We start from the raw sequence: 18323 nt of genomic DNA, 5'->3' as shown, positions 1-18323 counted from the left end.
TGCAAAACATGATTCCCTTGCTAGCTTCTAGGATTTACTCATGTGCACTGAGATCAAAATCTTCTGAATCACTTGAATCAAATATTGCAGAAACTGAATCTTCTTTGCTTCATAACCTGAAACCCTTTTTGATTCAACCTTGCAGTCAATCTCATCAGCTCGTTAACAACCACTTAAACCTTACAACAACCTGTTTCAATAAACCAGAGCCTGAACATAACCAACCAAGACAAACCAAGATCCTTTTGAGCATCTTCTTGACCAAGGAATTCTCGAACTGATCGGGATTGAGGAAGAAGAAGACTGTAATACAGCATGGGGAATCAATATCTTCTGAAGGAACCAAACAATTACACGCATTAATGCGAACTGGACCTGTCATTCCTGTTGGGTGTGAGCTGTGCAATATTAGTCATTACACCCTTAGTGACTCTTCTCAGATGCACATCTGCAGGAAATGTAAGGCCTATGCGAATGTGATCGAGAGGACTCCAAGCAGTGGAAGAAAGATCAGAGGGCCATACTGTAGAGTCTGCGAATCCTCAGACCATGTGGTAAGGGTTTATGTTCCTTATGGAGCTAAGCTTCTGTGTCAGGAGCTGTTCAGCATGGGAATCACTCTCAACTTCGACACCAAGCTCTGCTGATTCCGTCTTTTATTATTTATGTCTATATTTATCGGTATATATGATGGCATAGTAGTGTGCCTTAAGACCCATGTTATGTGTTCAGTTCCGGTTATGGTTAGTATTGTTTTTTTTTTTGGTTCATTCGGTAGGAGTTATCTGAACTTACCCCCGTAGTGTTGCTCTAGTAGTCTAGTGAGATTTGAGTCATTTGACTCTTTAACCGTTAACGGTGATAATGGTAGAGTAGACAATATAAATCCGGTTCTCTATGTTTGGTTGTTTTAATTAAAATTCGAGTTTAATTCGCAAGTCTTCTGCTCGTTTTACTTTTAGCAAAAAGATGCAAGTGCTTTTTCTCTCTTATTCAACTTGAACAACTATAGTACAGAGGCCACAAACATACGCATACATGATAATACATGTCTATGTCATGATGCACAAGTTTATTCATTATTCTTCTGACAAGGGTAATCGCCCAACGTTGGTAGGAATACGAATTGGTATTTCATATACTAGTAATACAGATACATTCTCTATTCCGTTGCTTTGCCTTTCCGTCGATTGTTGCCGCCACAGCTCGTCTCCACTACGTAACAGACCATAGAGTCAACGTCATCCCCAAAAATGCTATAAGCTTCCATGGCCTGCGTGTAGCTAAATCCCATCGACAATACCATCTCGATGCTGCTGCTCAGCACCACCTTTTCTTTTACTGCCTCATCTGGTTTCGAATCACTGCCTGAAGGTCCTGCTTCAATAAACGAAAACAAAAAAGGTCACAAAAAATGCTTGTCCTCAGTATTCTAGGTGAGCAGATTTAAAAGGGAAAAATACTTACTAGCTCCAGAAGATGACGTCTCAGCATTAGAGGTGGATGATTCCTTTGGACCGATTCGTGGCTTAGACCATTCCATAAGATACTCAGCACGGGAAGCTTCCATTACCGACCGCTCGATTTCTTTTTCCGTAAGCTCAAGGTCAGAGTAAAATCTCCCTTCTGCTAAGAGCGCCTGGAACAAAGACAGATATGTTAGCAGTCACACACTCAGGCGGATTGGTGAATCTGTCCATGGATGATTAAGAGCTACTTGCATTATCAATCTGATGTTCTTGCTGAGCCTTTATAGCAGCTTTCACCTGTTCTTTGTCCACGTGTCTCTGGATTCAAAACAAGAAATATGATGTGAAGAGACAAAGAAGTGCTTGCTACATTTCAAATTAGGGTTGTGCTCTATTGCATCAGTTGAATAGAGACAGAGGAAGAGAAGAAACTATACTTACCCCACTGAGACTACTAAATCCAAGCCCTGCACCAACTGTCAACCGATGTGGATCCACCAAAGAATTATAATGATTGCCGTGGTGGAAGCTCAGCCTTATGGGAGGTGTATCCGTGCTGTAGTTTCCTTGGAATATGTTGATAGACTCTGTACAGAAACATTACATTTTGTTTTCATATTTTTTTATTTAACAGTAAAGAGCATGGAACTTTTAATGTCAATCTAAGTTGCACCTGTGCTATATGAGTAAATGTGGATTGGCCTATTATACATTTCTGCTAAAGCTTGGATCTCTATGTTGTTTCCATAGACCTAGCACCAGTGTACAAAATAGGCGTCAAAGAGATTGGAACCAAAAGCTAACAAAGTGAAGTCATGGCTAAGAGCAAAGCACCTTATCTCTTCTTTTCCTCTTCAAGTAAGAGGTAAAGCCTTCGGTTATGAACTGAGAAAAGTGATCCCTCTCTTGTTCCTAAACCATTCATTGTGAAACCAGTAAGTTCTACGAATTTTTACCACACTAAAAAACCTAATTCTGTGCTCCGTCCAAAACAAGATACATACAAAAAAATGATTACATTCACAATACCAAAGAAGTACATGCTGTTGTTACTCTCTGTTTCACTCAACTTACCTAAGACTGTGGCTGGATGGCTAGAAACTTAAGAAGGTAACACACAGTCTACCAAACATGGTTAATAGCTTATCCATAAAGTACAATCTTGGCATGTTTACTTAATTTATCGATTTTTTAGTATACCTTTCTCGCGTGTTGTTCTCAGATGCAAGTCAGTTCGCTAATCTAGCTCATGTAATGGTCTCAAATGCTAAGATATCGTCAAAGCTACCTAGTTCGGAAAGGAAAGAAATATTACCATGTAATCCATGCACATTTGCCTAGCCAGGTCATATACCTCTGAATCCCCATATACTTGATCTGCAACAGCCCGAAAAAGACAATTTCCATCTTCCAACATCCGCCTAATTTCAAAGCCTTTTGATTCATTAATCTCTGCTTCAAACTGGTGTTCTCTTTCCTGTGAGATAGTACTTAAACTAATTAATTGAAAATAGAGCCAGATAAAATATGCTAGGCATCGATACAGTCAAGAAATTTAAAACAAACTTACCGGGCCAGAGCTGGAGCCAAGATGAGAAGACACATAGCATGGCATATGCTCATCAGAACTATTATAGCCTTCGTTCTCACTGTGTGATCTTGGAGAAGAAGGATGTGATCCAGTTGGCGAACTCCTATTAACAAGAGAGCGAGGCCCAGCACCTCTTCGTGTTGGTCCAATTCGTATAGCGTCAAAACTTCCAAAGACCGATCTGTTATTACCAGGATTGACAGTAGGAGAAGGTTTTGGTGGCGGAGCTGGTACGGGTGGTGAATCAGGGTTACTGCCACCACTAACTGGAGAATCACAATCAATTCCTTCACTCTCAACATGAACATTTTCTGAAACAACCAAACTTTCATCATCTTCTCTATCCACAGGTACATCACTGTCCACAACTACATTCTTAGCATCAGAACACTCCGGTTGATCAACAACGGAAACCTCTTCTTGTTTTTCATCAGGAATTTCTTCATCGATCGTTACCGGAATATTATTGTTTATCTGTGACTCTGTTTCTGAGGAAGAAGCTGAGCCAGAGGAAGAAGAAGAGCGGGTTGAGTTGGAAGAACTGCCGGATGAACCACGTTGAACCAAAATCCGAGTCATGTTGCTTCTGTACTAATCAAATACCAAAGATTAGAGATGATCCCAAGGTTTGTCCCTTGTTCTTGCCTTAGGCCCTACGATTACAATCCCTTGAGAGAGGGATTCCTTCCAACCGTTCTCCACCTCGCAGCAAAACGTTCTCTGCATTCCCCTACCAATCATCAAGATTCCCCAAGTTTTTTCAAACAATCCAACACCTCCTAGTTTCTTGGAAAATTAGATCTAAAACATTCCCCAAAAACACAACAACCTCTACCTAATTCTACTTTACGAATCAATCCCCGAAACGAACATGAAACTGACTCAAGCTGCGGTAATTCTAACTCAAAACTCCCCTCTTTTCCCCCAATATTTTCTTGGAAACGATACAGTACGAGGCTATAAACATGACGAAACAAAAGAAACACCAATCAATTTGACATTTTTAACCTAAAAAGCAATCAATTTGACATTTTAAACCTAAAAATCAATCAAAGAAAGGGATCAGACGAAACGATAATCAAACAACGATAATCGAAACCCTAAGAAGTTGACCTCAGTAAAGGAAAACTTACCGGAGATTTCAGCAGCTGAGAATACAGATTCGAGATCCCACCGGAAAGATCCCGGAAGAATGTAGCAGAACTAGAAGATTAGGGTTTCGCAAAACGAAGAAGACGAAGAAGACGAAGAAGACGCTCTCAGATAAAAAAGAAATATAAAACTGGAACGATGATTTTTTTTTTTTTTTGTTGTTTCTTAAAATTTTTTAACCGTCATTGGGGTTGGACGAGACGGCCAAGGTGATGACGTGGACTCAGCGACGCACTTTCATCATTTGCGTTGCCACGTGTTCTCATCGTTGCGGATGTTGTTTTCTCATCTGTGGATTTTAATCGTTGGGCCAAACTTAAAAGAAAGCCCATATCCAAAATAGTGTGCGAGAGGGAAACACTAAAGAGGTTCACTCCATTGCCACCTCCCGTTCAACACCTCGTTTTTTTTTTCTTTGTATGAATGTAAAAATCTATTCCACATAAAAAACTGTTTATTACATTAGATGCAGCTTAGCGAGTATAAGTTTTGAAAAACACAGTCTCAATTCTCAAAACAAGTTAAAGTCCTATGGTGCCTTTAGTGTGAAACCAATAGAGAGCAGACCATCGGGAAAATGACCAAATTCGACCTCAACTATTTGCCAAAAACTTTTTCATACATAAACTTTAATATTTTGCAAATAACAATCTGAACAATGTTAAAATTCAAATTTGCTATCTGAACTATATGAAATGTTGACAATTTCAACATTTATTTTAACGGTATTAAGTCAGAGTTTAATGTTGCTGAGATAGACGACCTTTAGCGTCCACATAGCACCGAGACTAACTAAAACGACGTCATTTTAGTTATTTCATAGTAACCACAACACACCAAAAAAATGACTAAAACGATGTCGTTTTAGTCAATCTCAGTTCCACGTGTACGCCATGAACCAAACACTAAATAATTTATCTTCTTAATCATTAATCATTATATATTAACTAAGAGTATATTTATACAAATATTTTAAATATTTATGATATGTGCCAAACGAAATATAATATTTGTAATTTCTTAGATTTTAATAAGATGTCACTGCATTAATATGCAGTGCAAAAAAGTATTCAATAAATTAAATATAATATTTTACATATTTAAAATATAAGCAATGTTGTATCTTAGTTTTAAAATATATATGTCAATGTCATTATTAAACCATTTAAGAATATTTCTATTTAATCTTAGTTTTATTAATAAAATTAAGTTTTATAATTACTCTAAGTAGTTTGTTATTGTTTCCTAAGATTTCTGAAATAATAAATAGAATTTGTTAAATAATTTTAGAAATATTATTTTATTATTTTATAAACCAATATAAACATTTCTTTTATATATTATTAAATTAATTAAAATGCAATTGCATTTTTTGTAATATGCCACAAAGTTAAACTTCTAAGTTCTAATAATATTGTTTAAATAAGTATATAGATACTAGATAATGATCCGCGCTGGTACTGCGGAGAATTTATTTTTCGTTATTTGTTTTTATTTGTTCAGATTATGATTATGTTGTATCATTCATTTACATGTTATATAATATAGTACTATATGGTGAGTTTTGAGTCATATTAAACTACTAATAGGTTGGCTTGGAAACTATAACCGTTACCCATATTCGATCCGTTACTCAGCTCTTATCCATCCCGAAAAAGGGTACCGCAGCTTTAGGGTCGAGTAAAAGAATTATTATTATATTATTTGTGAGTAAGGATCGAGTATCGGGTATTAATTTAATTTTTGATACTCGTGCCATTACCCGTCTCATTATCCGTTTTGTTACCCAACCTGTAAATACCCGTTAATATTTTGTAGTATTATCATTTATTAATAATTTATATATATATATTCTAGAATAAAAGTTAAAGCCTAAGTTCAACTTAACTTTACTTTTAATAGAAAATGATTGTTATTTATACATTTTGTTATTTATATATGAATTCGTGCTGCAGTGCGGGAAAATAACCTTTTTTGTTTTATTTTTATAAAATTATATTATTATGTACTATAATTATTTGATATATTATATAATATAATATTTTTTTGAGTCATATTATATAGTACTAATTATTTTTTGTGTATAATATAAAATAAATGCATATGGGGATGGACTATACATTTCCATGTACTTGAAAACGTTTATATATATGTACATTTTATAAATACATACGTTTTATCACAATAAGTTATGTTTCATTTGCTATTTTTTTGAGTAACCATTTTCTGATTACAACAAATTAATAATAAGATTCGGTTATTATATTTTGTAATTAATTACAATGGCATTTTGTATAATATACCACATGAGAGTAGGGTTAATTGTTTAGAACATTACTTAAATAATATAATAGAGATATCTGATATATATCTTCGTTAATATTCTACGTCAACCTAACAATAACTGAACCTAAAGCAAAGTTTGTAAACAATTCAACGTGACCTAATCCTACATAAAAAGTATAATGTTCCATTCAGAGTGGTCAAAAAGTATTAATTCTTTAACAGAACCTCTCTATGTATTGTATAATGAACTAGTTTGGTTATAACTAAAAGGGACATGGTTGTTGACATAGAAACATTTTATACTTGGAAGAGAATTTTAAGTAAAATAAACTATTAATAGTCAAATACAGCTTTATGAGGAAATGGAGCAAGTCGCCTTCTATATTTTTGCTAACCAGCGAGTAGTAAAATAAAAGAAATAATAATATACACACCCAACCCTAAAACCATTCCATATCCACTACAACAACTCAATTACAAGTATGCATATATATCTTATTTGCAAAACTTCATCATTCTCATCTTTAGCTCTTCCGTTTAATCTTTTCCAAATTCAACTTCCAAAAGAGAGATAACCGTACCGTAACATCTACTCTTCCTCTTCTTCTGAATTGTCTTCTATGGATATCGAAAAGGCAGGGAGCAGAAGAGAAGAAGAAGAACCCATTGTCCAAAGGCCAAAGCTAGACAAAGGCAAAGGCAAAGCTCATGTGTTTGCTCCTCCTATGAACTACAGTCGGATCATGGAGAAACACAAGCAAGAAAAGGTGGGCACCCCCGGGTGGAAAAGAGGTGTTGCGATCTTGGACTTTGTTCTAAGACTCATCGCAGCCATCACTGCCATGGCTGCTGCAGCAAAGATGGCGACAACGGAAGAGACCCTTCCTTTCTTCACTCAGTTCTTGCAGTTCCAAGCTGACTACACTGATCTACCAACTATGTCGTAAGTTACTCCCCAAACGTTAGTCTTAATATAGATTAAGCCAAGAATGTAGTAGGCTTTTTTGAAGGTTTCAGCTGGCTACTTCCTATGTTCGAGCACTAGTTGCCAAGAGAGAAATATATATGTTCTCGACCTATTTATAAGGCATACGAATACTAGTTTGGTACATATGAAGGATCATGAATTAGGTACATAATACTTTATTATATGAAGATTCAAACTTAATTATTTCTTTTGTTTGTTTTGCAGATCTTTTGTGATAGTAAACTCAATCGTGGGCGGCTACCTAACCCTCTCATTGCCTTTTTCAATTGTATGTATCCTCCGTCCTCTCGCGGTGCCTCCTAGGCTCTTCCTGATCTTATGTGACACGGTAATTAATTATTTTCCAGTAAATTAATACTTTTTAACATAGTACTAAAACATGAACGCAAATGCCAAACATGTACAAACAATAATTTCTTGGAACCTTACGATAGAAAGTAAAAGTTAAACGAATCACTAACACAAACGCTAAAGAAAAGAAATTAACCTCCAACGGTTGTATTTCATTAGGCTTATTCTAGATACTCGTTAATGCATACAGTATGGTTGAATATATTGAAGTATCAATAATCTATAACGAACTTATATTTCGATCACAAAATACAATGAATAAGTACGTTAATTAATCTGACATATCTCTTTAACTAATCTGTACGGTTGTTATGGTCCAGGCGATGATGGGTCTCACTATGATGGCGGCATCCGCTTCTGCCGCCATAGTTTATTTGGCGCACAACGGGAATTCCAGCTCGAACTGGCTTCCAGTTTGCCAGCAGTTTGGTGACTTTTGCCAAGGAACGAGTGGCGCTGTGGTGGCGTCCTTTATTGCAGCGACTCTACTCATGTTCCTCGTCATCCTTTCTGCTTTTGCTCTCAAGAGATCGACCTGAAAATTTGGATTGATCCTCTCGATTAAATTTCAATGTGCTCTGATATTCATTTGTGTGAAATTTAAATTGTTATTATGTATGATTTGGTTTTGTTGTGCTGTGCTCAGGTTGTATAATGAAAAAAATGTTGTAAATCAATGTTCATTGTGCTAGAAAACAAAAAAAATATATCAATGTTCTATCGTCACACATAGTTTTTATTTTCTTACATAATTTTTGATCAGAATCAGTTTATAGAACTTGTTGACGAGAAAAAATTTAGAATTGAAACAATTAATTTGGCTTAAGATTTTTGCGTTTAAATTAAATTGTTTAATACATACTTGTGAATTTAATAGCTCATTTTACAGGTAAATTCACTATTTCCAAAAGATGTTACAAACTTATAAGTTTGTTTTTCTATTTTGGAGAAAAGCCCGCAAAACCTAGAAAAATCAGTGAAGTGACCTTAGTGCAGTGGCAGAAGGTAAGTCTATTTGTAGAAGGCACCATCACACTCGGGATCGAGTCCCGGCTCCTAAGAATGTAGGAATTTGGCTAATGGGCCGGCCAGTTGTGGCCTTGACAAAAAAAAACCTAGAAAATTCATATAGCCATGTTAGGACCATATCGAGAATTAAAATATAATGTTTGCGTGCTTAATTATATGGTATTTGGTAGATATTTTGGGTTGAGATCATAAATTTGATCATCTGTCCACCTCTTCTGTTAGTTTGCATTTGATATTTCATCATATTAACTAGATTAAGACCCGTGCTAGAGCACGGATATAAATTCGTTTATTTATACTGTAATTTTTATATAAAATATAATTTATATGATTGTTTTTAAAAGTTTTTTTGGATAGAACATTATGCAATAAAATCATATGCTAAATATGATGGCTAAAAAAAAGACACATATTTTGTAAATTTTATATTGTTAATGATTCTAGATAATTACCCGTGTTATAACACTGGTTAAATTTTATTTTTTACAAAAATAAAAATTTAAAATAAAATTTTAATATATTGTATTAGTTTATGTATGTGAATTTATTTCAACAATGTATATTCTACATCATGAATTAAATGTCATTCTAAGACATAATTTTGTAATTTGGTTTTTAAAAAGATAAGTTATTATATTATGAGTAATTTAATATATTGTTATACTTTTTGTTTTAATGTACTTCGTTTCTTGAAATTCTTTCATATTATAGTGACATATTATTGACATTGCTATAACAAATCAATTTAGAGTGTTTATAGTTTATAACTTTTATATCAAGTTTCAATATATTAAAAATATTTCAAAATAAATTATTTAAAGTTTATATAAAATTATAAAATTGAAAAAAAATATGAAATTGAATTTAAATATTCAAATTTTGATCTGTTACTCAGTAAAATTTTTAATTCAATATATATTATCTTTAAAGAATAATATTACTAAAGCTTGAATAGTTTATAGATTGAACAATTTATATTTGTTTTAAGAATTCAACTTATGGTATATCTGGAAATAAAAATATTTTTTAATTATAATAATTAATATGATAATTTTATTTGTTCACAAAATAGACTCATATATAAAAATGAGAGGTGATGTATAATGATAATTAACAAATTAATATGTTAAGTTAGATATCAAAGGATTTTATTTGATGAATAATTTAATAAAGAAATTAATATGGTAAGTTAGATGATATCAAATGATTTTTTAGAATATTCTTTTTAAGATTTTCGGAAACAACATGCTCTAATAATAAAATCTTTCAAAAATAAATTAAGGTTGCACCCACTATTTAATTTGTAACCAATTAATCTATACCCTATTTGTGATCAATTTATAAAAATTATATAGTCTACAAAATAATGTTGTGTACTTCCGTTTTATTGTAAATTCCGTTTTATTGTAAAGGGGATTGTTTAATATTTTAAGTATCTGTAACCTAACTCAAAGTATTCCATTTTTAGAAGATCATTTTATCCTTTTAATCAAACTTATCTAGATATCACATGATTTAGCCAACCAACAGACATCACAATATTATAAGCTCCAAACGTGTCATCCAAATACAAGCATTTAAAAATAGATATATGTTTATCTAATTATCTTTTTCAGTATTATTAAATTAAAACGTGTTAAAAGACAAGCTTGTATCTGGCGGGACCAATCGAAAGATGTAACTGCATATGCATATGGTCCTTTGAGATTTTTAGGAACTATGTTGATAAAAGGTTAGTGGCAGAGTTGCACAAATGCTTACAAAATCAATGTTGAATTGCCTCCTGTGTAAGTAAATTTTAGTTGCTCATTGATTATTGTTATTAAATGCTAAGATGGATAATTATATTTTTGTCTTTTGGTTGCAGTGAGAAGAAGGAGACAAAGTCTCTCTATGTGTGTGTTCGTTACTGAATTGGGATTACAAGATGGCTATACTTAAAATTTTGAATATGACATGATTTTCACAGAAGCAAATGATGAATTTTTGACAATAAAACGAATTTTAAGTGCTTCTTTGTTGAGTTTTTTGCAAGGTCTTTTTCAGGAAGGTGTATGGAAGATGACCTTCTTGAAAGTTTATCCATAAAAACTCTCCATCAGCAGGATTTGTAAAAATGTAACAATTTGCAATCTCACATCAATAAAACATGAACCCATCTCATTTCCTCCAATTCTTTTATATATGAACATATCTAAAGATGGATACATTAAACTTAAATTATAATTATAAATATATAATAGATAACATTTAAGAACAAATTTTACAAAATAATAATATTATATTGAACAATGGATGTATAATAATTTAAATGGATGGCAACAAATCTATTTGTATATTTTCTTATCTAAAAATTTGGAAATGTTAGACAGGGTGGTAGGATATAATCTAAAAATGTTGTAAAAACAGTTTCTTCTATTTTTTTGAATATTATTTAACATTAGATTTCAAAAATATATATTAAGTTTTTCTAGTCACGGTTTGCATACAAGCCTAGTATGAGAAGAAAAAACTGAAGCGAAGGTAAGTTTGTGAAGTTTTACAGATGAGAGAGAGAAACAAAGACAATCGAGCAAAATTGTATAATTCCAAATTAGTCTGTGGGCTCTTTTTTAATATCAAGAATTATGGCGCTCATTCTCCTCTATCATATCTTCGTAAGACTCTTTCATCACATATGGAAAACTACATAGTTAACTGTATTTGGACATAAAAAAAAAAAGTGTATTTGGACATAAAATAAAAATATAAAAAAAACATTCTGCCACGATTGAAGTTTGAGCTTGGTATCAAGTGGTTTTTTTTAAACAAAATATCCCTATAATTTATTTAGATTGAGTTTAATGTTAATTTTATCCCTGTAATTTAATTCTGTTAAGTTTTCAATATATTTTGTCAATCTAGTTTCTAACTGGTGTTCGTTTCTTAAGTATTGCGTTGAATGGCCAATGATGAGCATATCCCTAATAATAAAATGTGTAGATCCTTCTGCATGTGGAATGGGGTTTGCATCCTTGCATATGTGTGTCCATTACGGCACCGTAATGGTAAAATTGTGATGTAAATCCATAGGTTTCTTCTGACTTAAGGACTTCCGAGACATGAATTAATCCATGCAATGATGGTGGTGTGCTATAACAGTGAGATTAGTTGTGAACATCTTCTCTGCTTTTTTTGGAACCATTTGTTGGTGTTGGACACTTAATTGACCCAAATAAAATCTAGCGGTACAAGACTCAAAAAGTTTAATTCCACCCATCATCAAGGAAGCTTGCTGGCTCATTAGCATTGGAATCACCCCAAACATTTATAATGAAACAGAGAATGCTTGAATCAGGTACGTGATCCAAACCAGAGAACGATGAGCTAGCTAGCCCATCCTTCATGATCTTGTAACCTGGTCTTTGTAGATAGTGTAGTCGATCCCGAACTGTATAGTGTAGAAAGTAGAATCCATTTTTGTCGTTAAATTCCATAATGAGTTTTAAGCTTTCTGATTATACTAAAATAAAGTTTATTTTCTTAATATAAAAATGCAACTATACTATATTGATTTCACAATATGGTTATAATATGCATATGAACTTTTTTATGAACGAAGTTGAATAAGATTTATTTTTTTCAATTAGTTTTAAATATAGAATTTCATTCAATAAAGATAACATGGAATTTTATATGCTAGTATATCGTAGAACTTCAGAGAAATGACCATGTCAATTGTGAAATACGCTTTAGGTCAATTTTTGTGTCACCTACAACCATGGCATAGAAGCAAAATGCCATAACATAGAAAAAATCTCTACCAACTCGTCTAATTTGTCATTAACCTAGTTTAGTAGTTTTGGCCTATTGTATAGTTACTTCCTTGAATTTTGGTAAATTTTTTTGGCTACTAGACTTATTTTCCTTTTTTAAAATCTCAATGTGTTGTTTTATTATGAAAAATATATAAATTAAGATATGATATATATAATTTCTCTTCCAGAAAATCAATAAAACATATATGTATGTATGTTATTGTTTCTGTCTCACTGTTAGTATTGTATAGGAAGTACAAGAATATATTGATTGTCATCAAAAGTGTGAAGGACCAAGGCAAACTTAACGTGACAATTAAAAGTGCTCGACAACAAAAAAGTGCTCTAAACCTTGTTGTAAGATTAAATCGTAAGAAAGCCTTTCAATCAAAACAAAGATACAGTATATGTGGTAATAAATACAAAAACTTCAAATTAAATCTATAACCTTTTTTGTGATGGAAACGTAACGCTCACTTCCAAAAAAGTTTGATAATCTCTATACGAATATGGAAGTACACTTGGAATGACTATGAAACATGCAGATTGCAGATGACGACAGTCGATAGGTGTGGCAGAAAAAGCGAGCTTATGAGTGAAAATGATCGACGAAACTTAAAAGACACGTTAAAGGTGTAAAACAGCTTCATTGTACATATATAGAAGAAATTATTTGAACTGTTACAGGTTCCCTGCAAAAAATCTGGTATTTAAGTTTTGTTTTTGGTTCCTTGATTCCCTCAGTCGGCAGGAAAAAAAAACTTAGAAATGATGAATGATAGAACAAATGAGAATAATCTAACAAATGCTATAATATTTTTGTCTTCATTATTCAATGATATTGAGCTTTGTCATTACTTTCTTGACAGTAGGAAATATTATTCCACTCAATAAATTGCTATAAGATAAAGATAACATAACGATACAACCAGTGAATCCAATATTACATTTGTCTTGTTTTATTTCTGCTAAATATTTATGTTTATTCTTATTCTAAACTGTGAACAAAAAAAAAATTACGAATAAACTTTAAATAAAAAACTTAAAAGTGAAAATAAAATCATCATATTGAAAAAGTAGGCGTTATCATACACGGCTTATATACCTAAGAGTGAAGTACAAGCAACCAAAGGATCCAGCTCGTTCCAGTCTCATCCATACTACAAAACAAAAACTAAAAGCTGCCATTAAGGGATCTAATCAATATAACAAGACAAATAAATACATAATCAGAAACGTTTTTAAGGCAAATCACATGACAAATGTCCGGTATTAGAAAAAAGATCCTACACGGGTTTAGAAGATGAGCAGAAGATGGACATAGTAATTCAAGGGTCTCTTGACACGAACCATAACCGCCCATGCCAAAATATGAGGGTAAAGAGTCTTTTGAACCTACCGCAAATTCTGTAGAAATAAAACATTCATACCAAGCAAGGCCCGTCGTTTCAGCAAGCTATTCTCACAACTTCAACTATATAAGCTCTAAAACGGGTGTGTATCTTTTGTTCCCAAGTAAGTCATTTACAAGATGAGAGTCCCACTAATAGATTTCTTGAGATTCTTAGTACTCATTCTTTCTCTTAGTGGCCCTTTAGTTTCTGCAGATGCAACGGCGAGGCAACACTTTAATAGGTATGAAACTGATAACTACGGTTACACACCTCCTTCACCAATTTATGGTGCCCCACCCAGCTACCCAACACCACCAACACCAACTTACAGTCCTCCGATATATCCACCACCATTACAACAACCTCCGACACCAACTTATAGTCCTCCTATTAAACCACCACCGATACAGAAACCTCCAACACCAACTTACAGTCCACCTGTTAAACCCCCACCGGTGCAAATGCCTCCGACACCAACTTACAGCCCTCCGATCAAGCCGCCACCGGTACACAAACCACCGACACCATCTTACAGTCCTCCGGTCAAACCACCACCGATGCACAAGCCTCCAACACCAACTTATAGTCCCCCTGTTCAACCACCACCTGTGCAAAAGCCACCAACACCAACTTACAGTCCACCTATCAAACCACCACCAGTACAAAAGCCTCCAACACCAACCTACAGTCCCCCGATAAAGCCACCACCGGTGCATAAGCCTCCAACACCAATTTATAGTCCTCCTATCAAGCCACCACCAATTCAAAAGCCTCCCACTCCTATCTATAGTCCCCCTATAAAGCCACCGCCAATACAAAAGCCACCGACGCCAATATACAGCCCCCCAATCAAGTCGCCACCGGTTCAAAAGCCTCCCACGCCAACGTATAGTCCCCCTGTAAAGCCACCTCCAGTACATAAGCCTCCGACACCAACTTACAGCCCACCAGTCAAGCCACCACCAGTGCAAAAGCCTCCCACACCAACATATAGCCCACCTGTCAAGCCACCACCAGTGCAGAAGCCCCCGACACCAACATACAGTCCACCAGTCATGCCACCGCCAGTACAAAAGCCTCCGACCCCAACATACAGTCCACCAGTCAAGCCACCACCAGTGCAAAAGCCTCCTACACCAACATACAGCCCACCGGTCAAGCCACCACCAGTGCAGAAGCCCCCGCCACCAACATACAGTCCACCAGTCATGCCACCGCCAGTACAAAAGCCTCCGACCCCAACATACAGTCCACCAGTCAAGCCACCACCAGTGCAAAAGCCTCCTACACCAACATACAGCCCACCAGTCAAGCCACCACCAGTGCAGAAGCCCCCGACACCAACATACAGTCCACCAGTCATGCCACCGCCAGTACAAAAACCTCCAACTTATAGTCCACCTATTAAACCACCACCTGTACAGAAGCCTCCGACACCAACATACAGTCCACCAGTTAAGCCACCGCCAATACAAAAACCTCCAACACCAACTTATAGTCCACCTATTAAACCACCACCTATACAGAAGCCTCCGACACCAACATACAGTCCACCAGTCAAGCCACCGCCAATACAAAAACCTCCAACACCAACTTATAGTCCACCTATTAAACCACCACCTATACAGAAGCCTCCGACACCAACATACAGTCCACCAGTCAAGCCACCGCCAATACAAAAACCTCCAACACCAACTTATAGCCCACCAGTTAAACCACCACCAGTGCAGAAGCCTCCGACACCTACATACAGTCCACCAATCAAGCCACCGCCGATACAAAAACCTCTAACACCAACTTATAGCCCTCCTGTTAAACCACCACTAGTGCAGAAACCTCCGACACCAACATATAGTCCACCAGTCAAGCCACCACCAATACAAAAACCGCCAACACCAACTTATAGTCCACCTATTAAACCACCACCAGTGAAACCTCCGACGCCAACTTATAGTCCACCAATCAAGCCACCACCAGTGCATCAACCTCCGACGCCAACATATAGTCCACCTATAAAGCCACCACCAGTGCATCAGCCTCCAACGCCAACATATAGTCCACCTATCAAGCCACCACCAGTGCATCAGTCTCCGACGCCAACATATAGTCCACCTATCAAGCCACCACCAGTGCATCAGCCTCCGACACCAACTTATAGTCCACCTATCAAGCCACCACCAGTCCAAAAGCCTCCAACTCCAACCTATAGTCCTCCTATAAAACCACCACCAGTACAAGTGCCTCCAACCCCAACTTATAGCCCTCCTGTTAAACCACCACCAGTACAAGTGCCTCCAACCCCAACTTACAGCCCTCCTGTACAACCACCACCAGTACAAGTGCCTCCAACACCAACATACAGCCCTCCCATAAAACCACCACCAATACAATTGCCTCCAACACCTACTACTCCATCGCCTCCACAAGGTGGATACGGTACTCCGCCTCCATATGCATATGTATTGCATCCTGTAGATGTAAGCAATTAGAGAAACAAGTTACAATATATAGATATTTCCTAAATTATGGCCAAAAAGGCTTTCTATCACAGAGGATGTGTAAGTTAAAGCTACATATGGTACTGCATATTATGTGGTAAAATAAAGAAAGTTTTATAGTTGGTTGTTTATAAAAATGTTACAATCGAGATCCGTCTTGATATCTTAGAATGGTATGCCATACTTTGAGTTGAAGTGTTATCTATGTTCGCATTTTCTAAAATTTTTAACAACGAAAGTAAGTTTTGTGTTAAGATAATCAACCTCAAATAAACTATGTTGATTTTTTATAAATTAAAGTTCAAACTTGAATTCCATAGAACAATTTTGGCAGCTCTATACTTAACTGCTCTAATATATATATATATATATATATATATATATATATATATATATTTAATTTAACAGTAAAAAAAATCATAAATCAGACTCAGTATCTACCAAACACTACTCCACCCCTCTCTGAAATTATAATGAATAGCATATTCGTATGGTTTAGTAGCAAATTGTATGATAAAGAGAACATGTTCCTTGTTTAATTTGTATTATTATCTGAAGAAATACGAAACATTTCTGACCCAAACTTTAAGTCATCTTGAGGATGGAATTACAGAATGGACACCAAATGAAGCGAACCACTTATATTAATATATATATATATATATATATATATCTATATATATATATAATACTATTTAATATTTGCAAGGAGGTATATCTTGTGAGTTAGTAACTAAAACTTTTTTGGGCAATTTTCGACCAAATTCCAAGAAAAAATTCAAGGAGATTTGTTGGAATTCATGTTGATATACTCTAAGCACTGAGCAGCTTCGGATAGCGCCAGACGATTTTGCGTATTTTGGTGTTAAATGAACACATGAGAGTCATGGTGGTTGTCTGTAGGATCAATGTTGCAACGAGAAGGGGTATTGTCGTCTTTGTCTATAACTCCTTAGTAAATTTGGTCTCATCTTCTTATTAGACTTTTAAAAAATAAAAAGTAAACACAAATCCTAAATAATTTGACATTAAATTATGCTTCATAAAGGACAACATAAACCATCTTCAGTCACTAAGATAACACACAAACTTCAGTTCAAGCATGGACTTGAAAAGAACAACTTATATAGTTAGATGGCTCTACACACATATATTATATTACATATTACATGAAAGACACAATATAAAGATTATAAACGGTGGGTTCTTATGGGATACCGATGATGGGGAAAAAAGGAACGTAATAACTGGTAGGAGCCAACCCCCACTCGGGAGGAACAGGAATATCAACGGTCTTGGATGAACCAAAAGAGCCGAGGTTTCTTGGGCATGACTTCAAGAAGATCAGCTTTGAAGAGAGACCATATTTGTCACCCCCGAGCTTAACAATCTTCGACTTAACATTATTTTTGGAAGCATAGAGTTGCTTGAAGCTTCCTTGGAGTTCCGCTTCACAGTTCGATTTTACCCTAGAGGGAAGTTCCGACATGAACTCGCCTTTCTTGTCAGTTGTGACGGTAAAACGTGTGTTTCTGTGGCTACAGCTAACCCTGACCGTAATCCCTACAACGAAGATATAAAGTCTAGTCAAGAGTTGTTTTGAGTATAGATAAGTGTATACTATTAAAACGATGTTTTAGCCATAAGAGAGTTGGTACTGTATTGAAATTACCTGAGTAATCATAATCGCTGGGACAGTCGAAACAAGAGACTTTTCCTTCGACGTGTGCGTGTGAAGCATATACCACGAGGCAAGATGAGAGCGCTG

The 18323-nt window shown here is 35.2% G+C and overlaps 4 protein-coding genes across 7 annotated transcripts in view; 2 read left to right on the top strand and 2 right to left on the bottom strand.

Annotated features, from left to right (window-relative positions):
• On the bottom strand, positions 967–4361 carry LOC104786993 (OTU domain-containing protein 5). 3 transcript variants are annotated; one of them, XM_010512479.1, is made up of 9 exons: positions 4194–4361; positions 3040–3790; positions 2785–2946; positions 2304–2381; positions 2143–2221; positions 1911–2056; positions 1722–1787; positions 1468–1639; positions 967–1380 (listed from the first exon to the last, which is right to left on the bottom strand). In XM_010512479.1, the coding sequence occupies exons 2-9, from the start codon at positions 3637–3639 to the stop codon at positions 1163–1165; spliced, it is 1521 nt and encodes a 506-aa protein (XP_010510781.1). In that variant the 5' UTR covers positions 3640–3790; positions 4194–4361; the 3' UTR covers positions 967–1162. The 3 variants fall into 3 exon arrangements, with proteins under 3 accessions (XP_010510781.1, XP_010510782.1, XP_010510783.1); XM_010512480.1 differs by having other exon boundaries at positions 3040–3780; XM_010512481.2 differs by having other exon boundaries at positions 1163–1377.
• On the top strand, positions 6995–8563 carry LOC104786992 (casparian strip membrane protein 3-like). The gene is made up of 3 exons (XM_010512478.2): positions 6995–7441; positions 7691–7814; positions 8158–8563. Exons 1-3 carry the CDS (start codon positions 7119–7121, stop codon positions 8374–8376), a joined length of 666 nt encoding a protein of 221 aa, XP_010510780.1. The 5' UTR covers positions 6995–7118; the 3' UTR covers positions 8377–8563.
• On the top strand, positions 14156–16738 carry LOC104786989 (proline-rich extensin-like protein EPR1). Of its 2 annotated transcripts, XM_019245945.1 has the most exons (2): positions 14158–14378; positions 14736–16738. In XM_019245945.1, the coding sequence occupies exons 1-2, from the start codon at positions 14195–14197 to the stop codon at positions 16544–16546; spliced, it is 1995 nt and encodes a 664-aa protein (XP_019101490.1). In that variant the 5' UTR covers positions 14158–14194; the 3' UTR covers positions 16547–16738. The 2 variants fall into 2 exon arrangements, with proteins under 2 accessions (XP_010510779.1, XP_019101490.1); XM_010512477.2 differs by having other exon boundaries at positions 14156–16738.
• The window catches only part of LOC104789279, a 1732-nt gene continuing 965 nt past the window's right edge, over positions 17557–18323 (bottom strand). The window contains exons 2-3 of the mRNA XM_019245944.1: positions 18228–18300; positions 17557–18118 (exon numbers count right to left, since the gene is read on the bottom strand). Coding sequence (XP_019101489.1) covers positions 17763–18118; positions 18228–18300 — 429 coding nt within the window. The 3' untranslated portion in view covers positions 17557–17762. The remainder of the gene's footprint in view (positions 18119–18227; positions 18301–18323) is intronic.

Source organism: Camelina sativa, chromosome 5 (assembly GCF_000633955.1).
Source record: "Camelina sativa cultivar DH55 chromosome 5, Cs, whole genome shotgun sequence".
Lineage (NCBI taxonomy): Eukaryota > Viridiplantae > Streptophyta > Magnoliopsida > Brassicales > Brassicaceae > Camelina > Camelina sativa.
Note: the sequence above shows the minus strand (reverse complement) of the source record. Positions and strands in the feature narration are given on the sequence as shown.

Coding starts and splice junctions, on each gene's coding strand:
- LOC104786989 (XM_010512477.2), top strand. CDS start 14,195: ATGAGAGTCCCACTAATAGATTTCTTGAGATTCTTAGTACTCATTCTT.
- LOC104786992 (XM_010512478.2), top strand. CDS start 7,119: ATGGATATCGAAAAGGCAGGGAGCAGAAGAGAAGAAGAAGAACCCATT. Junction 7,442..7,690: donor ACTGATCTACCAACTATGTC/GTAAGTTACTCC, acceptor TTTGTTTTGCAG/ATCTTTTGTGATAGTAAACT. Junction 7,815..8,157: donor TCCTGATCTTATGTGACACG/GTAATTAATTAT, acceptor GTTATGGTCCAG/GCGATGATGGGTCTCACTAT.
- LOC104786993 (XM_010512479.1), bottom strand. CDS start 3,639: ATGACTCGGATTTTGGTTCAACGTGGTTCATCCGGCAGTTCTTCCAAC. Junction 2,382..2,784: donor AAATGTGCATGGATTACATG/GTAATATTTCTT, acceptor TGAATGGTTTAG/GAACAAGAGAGGGATCACTT. Junction 1,788..1,910: donor GATTTAGTAGTCTCAGTGGG/GTAAGTATAGTT, acceptor TTTTGAATCCAG/AGACACGTGGACAAAGAACA.